The sequence below is a fragment of the Salminus brasiliensis genome, chromosome 3 (assembly GCF_030463535.1).
Source record: "Salminus brasiliensis chromosome 3, fSalBra1.hap2, whole genome shotgun sequence".
In the NCBI taxonomy this organism is placed as follows: Eukaryota; Metazoa; Chordata; class Actinopteri; order Characiformes; family Bryconidae; genus Salminus; species Salminus brasiliensis.
Window position 1 is genome coordinate 26648057 of NC_132880.1, and position 17743 is coordinate 26665799.

A 17743-nucleotide genomic window follows, 5' to 3' on the forward strand; every position below is an offset into this window, starting at 1 on the left:
TGGAAGCCAGAAGCAACACAGGCAGTAAATACATCAAACACAGCACCACTGCACACACTTCTGGCCAACTAAGCACATCTAAAAGATAAAAAAGAGCTTAGGAGATAAGTACTACTACACACACGCACTTATCGGGAAGACATTTCTCACAGCTCTGTTCACGGCTCCACACTATTTATTTTGCCAGTTCTCTTGACAAGGAGTCAATCCACAATAATGTAAGCCACTTCATCACAAACACACGCACACACAAACAAAATCTATTCTGATCTCTCTCATTATCTCTCGGGATGTGTGAGAAAGAATGTGTTAGAATAGGTGTGAATAGGTGAGACGTGTGTTGTCGCATCATAGTGAAAACAATGAAACAGACGCTACTAAAAAAGGGATAGTGGTATGATGAGCATTTCTGTGAGTAACACTGGTGTTGCAGTAATGATACTAGGCTGTGTGTGTGTGTGTGTGCGTGCGTGCGTGAGCGTAAGACTCTTACATGCGTGTCTGCAGGCTGTGGTAGGGAAGCTGGGCTGAGTGTTGGTGATCCTGCTGGACTGCACAGTTCGGGGAATGGATTAGGAATGGCAGGCAAAGACGCAGGTCGCACCTGGTGCTCCTCCTCTTGCAGACGCCTGCAAAACACACAGAGAGACACACACACACACACACACACACACACACACACACACGGTCATAACCTACTACTAAAGTCCACATTACAGCATTCTGTTAATTCTGTTGCATTTTATTTCTTTATTTCTGAATCATATTCTTGGAACACTTTGTAATAATGATAATAATAATAATAATAATCATCCAGTCAAATTTATCTTTCTGATAATCAAGACAGAACTATATTATATATTAAAATAAAATGTAATATAATATAATATAATATAATATACACACACACACACACACACACACACACAAACTTGGTGTATTTTACAATGTTGTATTTAGTTACTATTATGTAAACGCAAGACACCACACATGCAGCCCATGCATTTAGGGGCTATTAGGAAAAATGTGAAGTAGGGCTTCTTGGGGCCTACTGCGATATTCTGCAATCAGGAAAAATAAGAGAAGTGATTATAAAAATATCTACATATCTGTATCACACAGACGCACAGTCTCTGTGCACTTAAGTGTGGCATTGAACTACAGGACTAAATGAAAGAGATAAAGGAGACTTGAAAAGCAGCTACCTGTTAAAAGATATGAGTCATAAAGAGCTGCTCTAATTCTTGCCCCCCTGTTATCTCTCTTTCGAGTCTCTCTTAGTCTCCCTCTCCCGCACACTCACCCACACATACGCACAGTCAGCCCACCCCCAGTTCAATAAAATATGACATTTCTCACTTTCTCTCTTAGTACAGAGAGAATATATGAATGAAGCTGGGAGGCTGAGAACTTTGGTTAAGCAGCTCCCATCGCTCCTCGGAAAAGGAGAATGAGAGCGCAAGAGAGCGGGTTCATGAACTCGCGCGGTGTTACAGCGAGTTCAGCAGACAGCCTTGCAGCCAATGGTGTCTCAACCTGCATCCGCACGCTTTGATCTAGATCAATAAGGCTGGGAATAAACGCAGGCCTGCTGCGGAGCAGTCGGAGTCGCACAAAGGAACCCAGAATTTTTCTTTTTTTGTTTTTTACTTCAGAAAGAGTGAAGCGTAACGGAGGGGGGTTTTGACGCCTGGGGTTCACGGCCGAGTCAGAGAGGGAGAGAGGCACGTGTGCGTGTGGAGTCAGAAACCTTTGTGTGAACCCATCTCGGTGCTTATGGGTGTAACACCCCGCTGTCAGCGAGAGTGAAGGGGAGAGAGATAGAGGGAGAGAGAGCGCGAGCGAGAGAGAGACTAAAAGGTGATGAGCAGAACAGCTCATTATGACACGCAGCTCAGAAAGGATTTTTATGGGGGTGACATACAGGGGAGGGAGGAAAACAGAGGGGTTTTCAAAAGGTAACCCGGTTATAACCCACCCTAGAGCGCTGAAGCAGCTCAAATTGAACAGTAGCTTTCACTGGTGCTGCGCCAGACTTTCATCATCATGCATACTGGGTGCACAACATTGAATTCAGTTCCTTAGGACTAGGGCTGTACATCACAATTAGCAATGCAGTCCATTTATCTACTGACTGCAGTAGTCAGACTGAACGCTTCATGCCTTCAGTTGTTTCCCCCGCCCATTACGCACTCAAATGGTTCTTTAAGCGATACCTGAACGTTGAACCTGAGAAAAGGCTCAAGAAAAAGTGTACATGAGACTTCTGATGGGTTTTAAAGTGCAGATCTGGCCACTTCTTGTAGAAGGACCCTGTCAAAGCAGCATTCAACTCCAGGATAAACTACCTGTGCAATCTGCCAAAATAAAATGTTAATATAATCAATACTACAAGTGTGTTAACAATCCTGAACATTGAAATGACACAGAAGTGAACTGACCGATGTTATATAAAAACACCAGCCACTTAAAATTAATGTTTCTACTACCAAAAAAAGCTAACTCAATTTGGTGAGGTTGCCAGTCTTCTGATGTTAGTTCAGTGCATGGCTGTGTTCGCTCATATGTACTAAATTTATAATTGGATCTTGTAATTTAGAGAATCAAGTGACATTTGACAGGACACAGGACAAAATATACCAGGTTTGGAACATTGTTGCTCACCCCAGGTCACGAATGAGGCGATTTTCTAAAATCGAATTAATTTCGGTCATAGAGAAACCCAGTTCCGACACGCAGTTACTAAAACATGGGCAAGACGGCAATCGTAGGACAACACACAAATGCAATGGTTTATGCAAACTCATTATTTTTTTTTTTATTTCATTATTTACATTTTATATTCATTATTGCAACACATGACCTAATTGCGCAGTTTCTTGTCTGCAAGCCCGTCTGTTGAATCTCTTATGTCTGCTATAAGAAGATGAATTTTATAAGGAAAACACATGGGACAAGGTTTAGTCAACTTACTGTTGTCCAATCAAATCCCATAATTACACATAACCTGGCCAATATGTCTCCCCCACCAACAAAATGTCAACATTCCTACTTCGAATTTTCACCTTTATCACAAGCATTTTGATCAAATATATCTCAGGAAAACAAGACAAAAACTACCTGCTCAGTCAGGTAGTTCAAAGTAAAAAACATTTATGAATGTGTTTAACTACGAGTTATGGCAATGGCAATTGTTACAACATACCAAGAAACTTGAGCTTAAGTGAAAAACTTTACTGTATCAAAATTATTAAAAGCATACATATACCCTTACAAAGGGATTTCTCTGGGGGTTCTTTAGTAAATACAATGGTACCATGTAGAGCCTTGACAAATCCAAAAAGGATTCCAAGTTTCAGTACTTATACTATATATATAGATTGGGACTGTGACCTATCCAAGTATCAGGTATCGGCTATTTTAATCCCAATCCAGTTCTGATTCTTTGTTTTAACCATGGTGTTTAGAGCACCATGTCCACACAGATATTATTTCCCAGCCGGCAGCATTGAGGAGCATTCTCAGGAGGTAAATACGAGTTTCGCAGTGTGAAACTATTTAACAGTGGAACCTAAAAAAAGGAATGCTTTGCTTTACCGTCGGGAGAACCGCATGCCTTCCTTCGTTTTAAACCAGCACTGAAAAGCGTATTCAGAACCTAGTGGAGGCTAACGCTAATGCTAATACACATTCACCCATAAAAAGCAGTTATTTCACATCAGTCGACAAACAGATATCGTGTGTACCACTACACAAAGGAAGTGAGTTGACTGCAGCGTTGTAAAGGAGCTGGGAGATGAATGGTTGGTAAGGTCAATCAGACTGGATTAGAAGATATTAAACACACTATAAAACATTTTAGTCTCTAAACTATAAACTAAATAAGTCAGTCCAAAATGTCTCATTATAGAAACTACTCCTAAAAATAATGTGATTTGTCTTCAGTAATAATTAGCAGCACAGCTTATCTAAACTGTGGGTCTGTATTTATACAAACACAAAGAGGGTCCACTTTGTATCGACTGATACTCAACGTTACGAGACTCTGATTCAACTGGGGGGGCAGAAAACCTGACCAGGGCATCCCTACAATTACAATACAATATAATATAATAATTATAAGATTGCATAATAACAATCTTAAAGATTTAAGATTTCTTTGAGCAATGCGATAAAAGAACCATTTTTGGTTCTATACAGAATCATTTTAGTGAAAGAGACTGCTAAATGTATAAAGAACCTTTTAACAGTTTTAGAAACCATCAATGTAAAGGTCCTTACCAATTCAAGGCTTCTTCACACCCCACAGTTTCTTTTTAAGTGTTTTTTATTGTATGGCATGGCTCAAAGCACCTTTATTTTATATAGAACCCTTAATGCTTAAATTGTATGGGACCACAAATGTACTTGACTAAAAGAACACTACCTTTATACAATTGAAGCGAAAGCCTTAAGACATAAAAAGTGTGTTACCTAACCATGCACGCCAGTATGTGCATAGGCTGCGAGCGGCGGACATTCTGAGCAGGTGATTGGGGGGCGGCCGCTCGGCTGTTCAGAAAGCGCTGGGGCTGAGGCCCTCTGTTGCTTTGATAAACACTGCCATGGCCGTTGTGCAAGAGGGGGACTGCGTCAGGCTGCTGGGTTTTGCACATGGAGTAGATGCTCTCATATGGCGACAGAGAGGTCATGTCATTCACCAAAGCCTCCAGATCTACATCATCATCTGCAGGAAGGGAGAGAAAAGAAAGGGACAGCAAATTTCATTTCATTAACCATGTCACCCAAGTCCACACAAACCTGTGCTGAAATGCTGAACATACAGCCAGTGCTTTGACAAAGAACATGCAGTCAAAACCACTGACAGGCAAAGTGAATAACATTGATTATCTTTATCTACAGTGGCATCTGTCAATCAAATATCAATATATCCCACATATTTTCACCAGCAAGTGAACAGTCAGTTCTTGAAGGTTATGTGATAAAAGCAGGACAAATGGGAAAGCATAAGAATCTGAGCCACTCTGACAAGGACCAAACAGTGATGGCTAGACAACTAGGAGAGAATATCTCCAAAACATCAGGCAGGTCTTGTGAGGTGTTCCAGTATGCAGGAGTCCTGTGGAGTCCATGTCTGGACTGTGGAGACTAGAGGGTGATAGATTTTCCTTTTGAATCTCAAAGTTTTTCTCTTACTCTTATACATGTGTCTGTGTCTTGCTTGAGGAGCGGATTTCTGCAAAGCTGATGTGCGATAGCGCTTGTCATAAAAAGTGCTATTTAGATACATTTGGACTGAATACAAACACTTCTAACTCAGCATGCGATTGCCAGTATTTTGTACATTTTCTCTCCTCCATGCTCATATGCACACACACACACACACGCAACATCTCTGGCAAGCATTACTGGGCTTGTTTAGATGTTTCTTTGAAAATGTCGGTGGGGAGGACACAGGAAAGGTTTTCTTCTGATGACATTGAATACATATATTTAGGGAATGCTGCACAGTAGAACAGTGTACCACCACGTCCGGAGCCAGCTTAATCTTCCTGAAAGTCTTTTTAAGTTAAAGGGTACTTTGGTAAGAATCTGGATCTACATAGGACCATGACAAAGAAACCCTGAGAACAATTAATGTTTCTTTACCTGATTATAGGACTCTTATCTATGATGGAGAACTACCTTCAGGGGATTATTTAAAGAACCTTTTAAAATTAGTTCCATTTAGCACAAAAACACATTTCAACTTTTTTTTTTGTTTTGCTAAGGGGTAGAAGAACCACTTCCCTAAGGAACCATGTACTCTGAGAGTGTAAGAAATTTTTAAAGGCTTTAAAAGCTCACATAATATAAATGTTCTACACAGTGTACTGAAATCGGACAACATTGAAATTGGCAGATTATTGTTCAGAGCAAATCAACACCGAAATTACCCCTTACTTTTAATGTAGACATTGATTTGATTTCTTTCAATTAGAAATTTTCATAAAAAAAACTGCCAGTCTGAGCCATTAAACTTTGGCTACATGTGCTTTATGTAGAGTCTCTACAAACCTTTTTTTTTTAGAACCATCCACTGAAAGTGTTCTTCTTTGGGATCATACAAAAAAATCCTTCCAACTTTATTTCTAAGAGTATTAAGCTGTGGTCATGTTTCACCACTAGGTGTCAGTAGTTTCTAAAGTGAAGGACACAGGCAAGCTGTCGGTGCGTGGTTCACATTCACCTCATTAGCTACTGTTAGTTGATGCATGCAGCATGAATTCTGCGTCACAAATAATGATTCATTCAAAGAATGAATGATTTTTCTATGCTTCGCTCCCTGTGTTATTAAAGCTCAGCTGTTACTGTATTTGTGTAACTGGTGTGGAATTAGTAATGTGCGTCCTCGTAACGAGATGTAACCTGCATTTGTGCTAGTGTGCTCAGAGAGAAGCCAGTCGGTGCATTTATTGTCTGTATTGGCCACTTCTCCAGGACATTCAGCCAGATCTAAACTCTGTCTCTTCTTTGTGTTCTTAGTCCATGCTTCTGCAAGATTTTCAGCGTCCACTTTTAGGCCAAGTCTGATCGTTAAGTTGAGTTACATGACCTAAGGAGATGATTCATTCTGGCCGAACTGATGACACTTCAGACGTGCTGGATGCAGAAATCAAAACAATGATGGTAGATTGGCCATCAACAAAAGAAATGTCCCCTCACTGTTTATTAGCAACATCCAAAAGCAGTAACACCCTTTTCTGTGAAACAGCTACACTTCCTCCCTCCCTCTCTTTCTCTCTCACTCACACAGCAAGTGACTGGAACGGAGCATTACCCTCAAATTCCACAGCGGTCAATGAGACTGCACAGAGTAAGTGGGTCACTGCAACATTCAACATTCATTCTCATTATACACCTACAAAGCAAATACTGCACAACAAAGACACAAAGAGTCAAGGCCCATTTGCTGCTGTGTAATTCATCAGCCACCCATCCCTCATCCATCAGTAGAAAGAAGCCACCCTATGACCTCTGCTGAACAGATGTTATTCAGGTGGGATTATCATATCATACACATTTAGAGGGAAAAGACTCATACCTGAGAACATAAAGTCGAGTGATGGTCGAGTCTTTTCCAGCATTTTCAGGCCCATTGAGTAGATTTGCTTTGCTTGCTCTGTCTTCTAGCTGAACTATATCAGGGTTGTTTTATCCCTCCCACCTGTTTTCAGAGGGCAACTTCACCCATCAGTGAGCACCTACAGTGCCCCCCCACCCTGTGGCTCTCTTAAATGCACATGGGAGAAGGAGCTTATGTTGCCATGTACTAGATAGACAGAACAGAAATTTGACACATCAGACAAATAGTAATTTTAAAATGCCATCCTCATTTGGAGAGACCGGCAACGGATCAATATTTATGCCTTTCCGTTAATGTCTGTCCGTTGAACTGTAAATCTATAAAGTGCACCAGAAGTAGGAGTGCACAATTAATTAACAATGCCCCAATGCACTAGGTGTTCCTGATAAAACCGGCCCATAAGTGTATGTATGTTTAGTGCACGTAATACATGGTGAATATCACAAAAACAAAAAAAAAAACACAACCATAGTGTACTATTAAAGAGTGATTACACAACAGTGCAACCAATGTTTGTATGTGTCAATAGAAGCTGAACATTTACAGCAGAGTTTTACAGCAGGTTTTTCAACAGCTCTTCTAAAAGACATGCACATCGCTGATGATCACGATCAACTTTCTGTCAGCACTTATCCATCCCTCATGGTTGTCCTGTGGAAATTCACAGTGCACTTTTCTGAACTGTGTGCATGATCTAGTTCACCTCATATGTGTATGTGTATATGGAAAAAAAAAAAAAAAAAAAAAAAAAAAAAAAAAAAGAATATGGACACCTGGCTCTGAATATGCCACAGGAACCAATGTGTTTACGTACACTCATCAAGGGCATGGCACAATTGGGCTTTTAGTGATTTCTTGAAGCTGTTATTTTTCTAGGGCAGGACGAGTGACAACATATAGCTTTTACAGAAATAAAAACAATAATTTGGTGGAGAAGTTACATTTTTAGGGGTTTCCTGAAATCAGCGCAGGGTTAAACTTATACAAACAGGGCCTTTCACCTATAAATAAATAGACATACACCCACAAAGACTATCAATTCAGTGGTGCAAACGTCCTGTTAGTGATCATGATTGACTTCAGCTGGCACATTGACTTTTTCTGTGCCACATTAAAAGGGTTGTGTGACCACATTCACTGGATTCCAAGAATCTCAGTGCAGATCCAATAAGGATGATCAATGTTTTACACAAGTCAGTACACAAGTCTATTGAAGCCATTTCTAAACTATCATCCGTAAATGCACGTTTTTGGGAGGTGTCGCCACTTTCAGACCAAGGTCTGAGAGGAAAAAAAACACAACTGTCACCCTCAGCTATGAAGAAGTTAATAAGGAACAACCCAAGAACCACCAGAGCACATGTCTGCCAAAGGCTGGAAGCTGCTAAAACACCAGTGTCGTCGTATGAAGTCAGCCGTCCCATGGGAGGTCTGTTTGGAGGAGTATTAGTGAAGCATTCAACCCTAAGAACATGGTACCAACTGTTGGTGGTGGTAGCATCATGCTCTGGGGCTCGATGAAGTAGATGGAATAATATGCAGATTTCTTCAGCATAACCTCAAACTACCAGCTAGACAGATGAATTTTGGACACAGTGGTGTGTTCCAATACGACACAGATCCCAAACATACATCAAATGTGGCTATGAAATGGCTACCACTACACCAAGAAGAGTGGTCAAATATCCAACCAGCATCTTCCAGATACTGTTTTGATATCGGAAAACATCCATAAATGAAAACTTCTGAAGCAAATTCTTTTTTTTTTAACTAAAGATGTACAAAAAAAAAGGAAATTCACAGAAAGCCCAATACTGCCATGATGCTAACATCCATTATGAGTTTATGAGTTGTTTGACCACAACTTTGTATTAGCCTATTCAGTCTGCAGCAGTTGAGCCCACTCATGCTGATGTTTTATGGAATGTTTCAGCTTGGACTGCTTTCTGAAAGGCACAATATATGGCATTCAATCAGAGTTAAGGTCATTTGCAGGTAATATATCTAGACATAATTTAAAAGCACAGCAACAACTATCACCTGTAATAAATATCTACTTAATATCTACTTAAATATCTAGGGATAAACAGAGGCTTGTCTGAAAGGGAATTATGACTGCTTTGGAAACAATAACCACAAGGTTTCCTGACCTCAGGGGAATAGAATGTGAAGGGCCTTTAACCGATTATCACTTTTCCAACTCAACTCTCTAAGGCTCAATAAACCTTATGGGTGTTGACAAATATTTTCACTAATCCTGGTCAAACATCGAAACGGAATGTAATACAGATAATCTACTAAGACCCATTTGGCCAGATTCTTATGGTATAATCCTGTGCAAAAGTGGTGACTGCATTGCCTAGTCAGTACAGTGCCACACATGGCAAGGAGTAATACGGTCACTTGCTCAAACAGCCAATAAAAAAAAAGAACCTCGTTGATCAACCAGATCAACCAAAAAAAAAAAAAAAAAGTACAGTACATCCTTTATTTACATTTATGGCGTTTGGCTGCCACTCTTATCCAGAGCGACTCATTTGAATCCTGTTACACAGGTAAAAGAAAGTAAGTATCACAGGGAAGGTGATTATATACCAACCACAAATACAAGAGAATGTAGTGTACAGAGAGCGACAACAATACACGGTGAAAAGGGGTTGGTTGTTCAGTCTAGAAAATTCTCCCCAACTCTTTCTCTCATAGATTTGTTCTTTTTTCCAAACTAATGATGGCACAGTTTGTCAGTGTAAAACATACTTATGGAACTGACTGTATAGATTCACACTTCTGATATTCATGACTTATTATATATTGGATATATACTGTTAAGTTTTGAACAAACCTGCACATGTGCATGCTCTCACCTGTATTAAACATGTTAATGTACAATAGCTTACAGTTTCAGGCGCACTCACACAGCAGTGTGCAGCAGAGAAATGTGCGACAGATGCACAGACACTTTTATAGCTAGTAGCAATCTGATGAAAAAGAACCAACCTGGGTGACTTGGGGAGCTGCGATTGGAAGGCTGCTGAAAATGAATAAGACCTGGTGGTCCATGAGAGGGCGTGTGGTCAACGTTGTCCTGAAAAAGAAGAGGGTCTAAACTTAGTTTTGTCAGAATCAGAATTGTTGCTGTCCAATATATATAAATAATTCATTAATTAGGTAATTAATAATCAAAGAAAGCAAACAAACACATGGACATTCATACAAGGCAAATGCAGCCTTTTAATTCAAGTTATTCCACATATTCTTAATTGTTTCTGTTGTTCCATTCAGCATAAAATGTAAAATACACTTGATGTTTTAAAATTATGCAGAAAACTACAACAAAAATGGGGATGTATGTTTTTATTGACAGTAGCTAAATATAACTGCAAGATGCACAAGGAATCTCTACTGATAAGGGTGTGATCATTCAATCCCATGAATTGTTTGTCTCCACACTTTGCTCTTGCCATTACTCTGATCTAGGTTAATCTTGGTCTCATCTGTCCACATCATTCCAGAATTCTGCAGCTACTTTTTAAGGACTTTTTGCAGACTAATCTGGCAATGCGGTTTTGGTGGTTTCCATAGGCTTGCAGTGCAGCCCCTGTTTTGTGTAGATATTAGTCTCTGACAAACCCCCTGAAGGGTGTTTCTGATCTGTCAAACAGACACTTGAGGATTTTTCTAAAAGATTTGTGAGAATTCTGCTTCCATCAGCAGTGGCGGTCTTCCTTGGCCCATCAGTCCCTTTGTGATTAATGAGCTCACCAGTGTGTTTTTTTCTTCTTAATGAAATTTTGGTAATTCCAAGGTTTGACTGATGTCTCTAATGGCTGTATTTTTGTTTTCAGCCTCATAAGAGCTGCTTAGACTTTTATTGGCACAGCTCTTGCTCTCATGTTGAAAAAGGGCAACTACAGACTCCAGAGGTGTTTGAAAACGTAGAAGCAAGCCCAGGTATGTCTGCAATAATGAAGCAATGAAACACGCCAGAGTAATCATAAGCACCTGTGAAGCCACATATTATGGTACCCTGAAATGAGGGGTACTGAGTAAAAAGTGCCGTAATTTTAACATGGTGAAACTGAAATGTATACAAATACCCTTATAAAACTTTATTTAGATCGGATTGGTTTGATTTAAAAATGTAAAATGTGGAACAGAGGGGCTTATCACTCAAAAGCATGTCTTTGTCCTAGACATTTTGGAGGGCACCATGTTAAGAAATATTGTCCAGGTCTATTAATCTGATAAATATTTCTGAAAGCAAAGTGTGAGTGGCGTCCGTCTGCACTCAGCAACAAAAAAGGGATTCGTAATAAGTCTGATGTTTCGTCCAAGATAACCAAGACGCACACTGCATGTAGGCACAAAGGCTGCTCAGAAATACTCTAACGGACTCAAGTTTAGCAAGCGAAAGCAGATATGTCATTCCATATGAAAGGAGAAGGCAAGCTCACACAATGGCCCTTAAACACTTTCTAATTTAAAACAGCTTCATGAATCCAAAAAGCTAGAGAAAGCTCTGCAGAAAAAAAAAAAGAAAAATATATCAAGCCACATTTTCAATTTCCAGGTTTCTAGGAAACCCAAGAACATAGGAAGCGGTTTCCAGGAATTGCTTTCTGCCAGAGGTCTCACAGCTCCTCTTCTCTAGCGTCCAGAACCAGGGAAAAAAAAGAAAAATAAAAGGGGGAAAAAGAACAACATCCATAAAACGGAGGAAATTTACAGCTCTGAGAAGAGTGTGTCTAATGCCTTAGCCAGTGGAACATTAACGTAGCTCAGTGCAACGGCCAAAAAAGAAGGCAAAGAGAGCCAACAAGTCTTTTTGGGGGCGGTTTTAGGGGCTTTTTTGTTATGCACATGTCTCCGTTGAATTTATTCGTCAAAAAAAGTTAAGAAAAAAATTTTTAAGAGCTTGTGTATGTCCAGAAAGTGAGCTCGAGCAAAAAAATGGGTCATGCCATTATCTGTAACAGCGCTGGGGTGCAGGGGGCAGAGGAATGTGGGGTGTGTGTGTACGTGTGTGTGTGTGTGTGCGTTTTCAATTTGGAAGAGTTCCAGTCCTCAGGGTCATTATGTAAACTTTAACCCCCCAGCTGATTCTGCTGGCCTGGAGGATGGTGCGTTTCCTAGAAAGATGGGTCACATGACCCAAAGCCAAGACTGTGCTTCTGACAAATGGCAATTAGAAAGCCAAACCATTACAGCTTGAACTCTGAACTGCCGGCTATAAATCGTAGAGAGAGAGAGCTTTGCGAAGCAGGGGCTGCGTAGACATGTGCACATGCATACACACACGTACTGACAACTGCTCTCGAACAACAGCAACGTGTTGAAAAACACAAACGCATCATGAATGTTCTTGTTGACAACAATCGTCACCATTATTTTAAAAAAATAATATTAAATAAATAAATAAGCATAAGTTCCTCATCGTATAAACATAATATTTATAAGACAGAATGTTTTCTAATGACAGCAAAGCTAATCAGTTAATCAGCAGTTAATGAGTCAAAAGTCCTTGGATACCTGCTCACCTAATGTTTCTTCCAAAATCAATGATATTAAAAATTCTGCAGTAAAAGCCTTTCCTCTTTGGGGAAGCCTTTACACTGATTGGAACATTACTGTGAGGATCTGATTGCACAGAGCCTCAAGAGCATTGGTTAAGTCAGGTGCAGATGGTGGAAGATTAGTTCTGGATCACAAACGTTGCTTCATTCTCTCCATCAAGTCAGAGAACACAGCTCCACAGCTCTTCAGCCCAAAGCTGGGGGAATTTATATCCATCCAACATACACTTGGCAATTGGTATGGTGAACTTGGTGAAGACTAATGTGCAGCTGCACCAAGGTCATGTCAAATTTATTTGTATAGCGCTTTTTACAACCTGATGTCACAAAGCAGCTTTACAGAAGTCTAAATAGAAGTATTTTATCTCCCACGTCCAGTGCGGGTGGTGTATGTGCTGTAGAAAGCTGGTTAACATATTTGCTTTGCACAATCTAAAAAAATCCAGATAATTATTAAAACACACTTATTAAACCCCCACCCCCAAAACTGTACAGACTCCCTGCCCACTAGCTGGATGAAAACTACAGCTGAAAAGGCTTAAAGGAAGGCTAGGCTGTGCTGTTTTCCAGCGCAATGGAGCTTTTGGAGCATCTAAAAGCTAACGTCATACAACCGAAGCAAGGGCTGATTGCGATATCCAGCATGAGGCAATTTAACCTAGAACCTATGCTGGACTTTCAGGAGCAGCTAAAGCCTAACAGCAAATCAACAAAGCAAGAACAGATGCAGTTACTTTCTTTTATACTGGAACCTTTTAAAATATTACATTTTGGTCTACAGTTACTGTTCTCAATAAAATGACATTACATTTATGGCATTTAGCAGACGCTTCTATCCAGAGCAATTTACACAAGTATTTAGTCATTTACTCTGAATATTCAAGACTGGTCTTTAGATCTTAAATTCAAACTACTTTAACCATGACACCGTCTAGACCAAAGCAGTACTTCTAGGTCAGGAAACAACAATCTTGCCCACAAAGCCAGTGCGGTTGCAAATTTTTATTTCAGTCAAGTAGAAGCACATGGGATTCCACTCATGAAATCAGACGCTCATGTCTTCAAACTTCTAGCTCCTGCTTGGCTGGAGTGAAAGCATGCAGGCTCATTGGCTCTTTGGGCATAAGACTGGTAACCCTTGTTTTAAGGCATCACTCCAGTCTCACCCTTTCTGGCACCTTCATTTGTAAGTGTGGACATGCATATACACACATACACAATATACATCAACAAACACACACAGACACAGCTGCAAGAGTTCTCAGACAATTTAAAATTGTGGTTTGGACAGATCCAGTAGCTGATCCAGTAGCTGATCCAGTAGCTGATCCAGTAGCTGATCCAGTAGCCCCGATTATGTGAAAATGCCCCGATTATGTAGAAAATGTGTCTGATTAAGTCAAAACTAAAACATAGCCGACTGATTATTTCCATCTCCATTTCCAAAGAGCCTGCTGAATTCAACAACAGCCACCAACACTGAACTTACTGCAACTGTGTATGTGACCGTTTTGCCTGTATAAACTCTACACCTGTTTCACTTCCATTCTCACACCTTATGACTTGCTGTAATTAGTCACAGTATTTTTACTTAATTTGACCATTATTCTACTTTTGATCCAATTCTTTCCTGTAACTATACTTGTTTTCTTACAATTTCTGTTGCGCTGGTGTCGACCAGAGGAGTCCTGGTATCCCTCGAGATTTCCTCCTCTTGCTCTGAGGGGAGTTTCCTTGCCAGTGTCGCCAGTCGGCGGCTAACTTAAAGAGGCTCTGACCCGGATCTCTTCAAAGCTGCTTTGTAACACTCAATGTCAGTGGTTGAAAAAATTTCTCAGATCATACAATGACATGTACCATACATGTTAACTGGCAAGTAAAATGCAGGTTTGTTTATTCGAACTCCTTTAGGTGTGTGTTGAGACAAAAAAAAAAAAAGTTAACTAACTGCACAAGTGATACCAGCAAACACAAGATACTTTACAGGCTGTAAGTTCAACAAAAAGTGTTTGAGAGGTAGAGGAAATGCCGGCAGGAGAGACGGAGAAAAAGCGACGCCCAGGAATGCTAAAAATCTCAAGCAGCAGCAGAGTTAGAGGAGAGAGCCTAAGAGGGGGAGCGAAAGATGTCGAGAGAGGGCTGACGGCGCAGCTCCAGTATAAATAGCAGCGGCCGCCACTTTGCATGTCAGCATGTCAGCTCTGCAGTGCCATGGCAACACCATGGCGACGATAGACATGTGGGTCAGGAGTGTATCTGTCTGTGTGTGTTCATGCCACTTGGACCATGGGCTAAAAAAAAAAAATAATAATAATAATAACAATAAGAAAAAATTAATTAAAAAAAACTAGTACTTCTGATATGGTGCCCAAGTTAAGCAAGCTTAGGCTGAAAGAACATCTGGACAGGGTCATTTCGGAAACAGCGCAACAGCAAGTCTGTGCAAAAAGGAATTTGCAATGGAGAATCTCCATGAACACCACAAGTCTGTGTCTGTAAAAACAGCTTGGTGTTTTCTGACAGAAACAATGCTATGGTTACCCTGCAGGAGTCTTGCTTTGAGGTTTCGGGTGGTGAATCAGTCCTGAGATGCTGCTCGAGGTAAGACAGATTGTACCTGGTAGTTGGGGTGGTGGAGGAAGTAATCTGGGCATCCAGCTATGGCCATGCTCTTCCGAGGCTCCCCAGGCAACCAGTGCTACACATTCACCTGACAAGAAACATGGGCAAAGGAAGAGAGAGAGAGAGGGAGAGAAAGCGTAACAGTTCAGGTCATCAGCTATAAATTTTTACACATTACAAAATTCTGCCCCTCCGGACACACCAACAGTTTAACAGTCAGAGATTCTTTCCTGTAGCTATGAAGCCAACATTGCTAACATCTGCTAGAAGCTTTACAATCGCTTATACAGAATGCAGTGGCACGGGTTGTCTTTAACATTTCTAAGTTTAGCCATGCAAGTTCAGCTACCTTCTCTTCACTGGCTTCCTGTATCTGCTGCCCACATCAGATCCAAAACCCTGATGCTGGCCTACAAAGCCAAGAATGGACCAGCCCCTCCGTACTTGGTCAATGGTTAAAAGCTGATCTGCACCAAGAGACCTTCAAGCTTAAAGTACGTCATCGCCATCTTTTAAGATCCATGGAAGACAAGCATCCAGATGTTTTTCTGTCCTTGAAGTGAAATCAAAGGTCATTTTAAATACTTAATATGAACTGTTTTTATTAGTCTGTCAATTAATCAATAAGTATAAACCCACAAACACTTCAGGGCTGGTGCAGATTTGGCATGCCTAGACGACTTCAGTGCCAAACATTTACAATATTCTTCAATTGGGTAGATTTTTCTGGTCTTCTATTCATAGGTTTACAACACCAGCACAAATCAGGGCATGTTCTTGTAAATGACATGTACATGAGGGTAAATTGGGGTGTCTTGTTTGTAAATTAAGTGTAAATAAGGGACTTGTGCTTGTTTCCATGCAGATTAGAGGATTCCTGGGTTGCACCAAACCCAACAATTGTTTCAAGGTCATATAACAGTTTCAGTAATCAAGATACACTGGATAAACTGGACCATATATCATTTTGGCTTAGCCAATCTGCAACTCTGATAAATAAAGGTCTAGAAGTTTACCCTGTTTAAGGAACTAACTAAACTTTCACTCATATAGCAATCAGCTACCAATATGACACGGTCCTGTTTTGGGCTGTGCTGTGCACAAAACAACAATGTTCTGCTGGGGAAGGCCAAGGGAAACAAAAGTAGTATTATGGGATCAACATGAGGCAAAGGGAAACTTCCTTGCTCCTTCTCTGAGCCAAAAATGCAGTAAAATAGGGAGTGATAGCTGTTTAGAGAAGGATGGAACAAGCACAGTTAAACTCTAGCATTATCAGACACACCAATTAATAGTGTTTGGATCACACAGTGTTTCTTTTGTCAGAGGTATTTCAAGGTCCTGTTCTCTTTTTAAAATCTGTACAGTCGTCTAGCCCCTTCACACATGCATACATAACTTTTTGCCCTCTCCTTTTTATACACGAGCACCTCCAACATCCACCCACACAAACAGCAGTTCAATTAGAGATGGATGGTAATGTCCAGTCAAGAGAAGCAGACTATAGTTAGTCGAGTTATGCAATCACCATGTTTAACTAGCTGAGACTGCAACAAGAATGCAATGCCCAGCACACTTGTCTTAATACATGAAGACAATTTCATAACATACAATGGCCCTATCCCAAATCTCACCCTAAGCAAGCCCTAAGCCCCTCCTGAAAGTGCAGTTCTATCAAGTTGTCGAAGGGCCAGGGTAAAAGGGGTGTGAGCATTCTAAACGTTTAGAGCAGAAAGGGGACACTTCGCCAAACATCCCTTCACCTGTACACGTCACTGCTGCTTCAGTGCCAAATACTGCAGGTGCCATCACTGAATGCCATCGAGACATAGCTAATTGCCAAGCTAGATATCGAAAAACTCACTCACTCACTCACTCACTCACTCACTCACTCACTCACTCACTCACTCACTCACTCACTCACTCACTCACTCACTCACTCACTCACTCACTCACTCACTCACTCACTCACTCACTCACTCACTCACTCACTCACTCACTCACTCACTCACTCACTGAAGCTGCACTCTGTTAAGCTTCGGAAAACCATTGGGATTCAAACTCATAATGTCTAGAGCCCAACAATAATGTGAAACTGAAACCTTAAAGCTTTGTCTTTGGAAAGATTTTTCTTAGATTATCCAAACACTATCAAGTCAGATTTCAGTTTTTTTCACAAAGTAAGAATTTTTTATGAATCAATGTCACAAGTTTAGGTATAAAAGGTCCAGCTGAATGCAATTTAAACACAAGTAGCCAATTGCAATGCAGTATTAATAAAACTATAGTGACAAAGTAGTGCATGACACCATTAGCTAGCATAATGAAGCTTGTTGCTATACAAATCCCCTGCTTTCTTATTGGACAAAAATGCATCTAGGCTCAGATTTGCCTAAATAATTGCTTAAATAAAGATCTAAAA

General features: G+C 40.4%; 1 protein-coding gene across 1 annotated transcript in view; it reads right to left on the reverse strand.

Moving 5' to 3' along the window:
• The window catches only part of grb10a (growth factor receptor-bound protein 10a), a 69296-nt gene that overhangs the window by 40724 nt on the left and 10829 nt on the right, over nt 1-17743 (reverse strand). Inside the window, exons 2-5 of the mRNA XM_072675745.1 lie at nt 15317-15409; nt 10124-10211; nt 4474-4726; nt 494-629 (exon numbers count right to left, since the gene is read on the reverse strand). Of these exons, the coding sequence (XP_072531846.1) occupies nt 494-629; nt 4474-4726; nt 10124-10211; nt 15317-15367 (528 nt within the window). The 5' untranslated portion in view covers nt 15368-15409. The remainder of the gene's footprint in view (nt 1-493; nt 630-4473; nt 4727-10123; nt 10212-15316; nt 15410-17743) is intronic.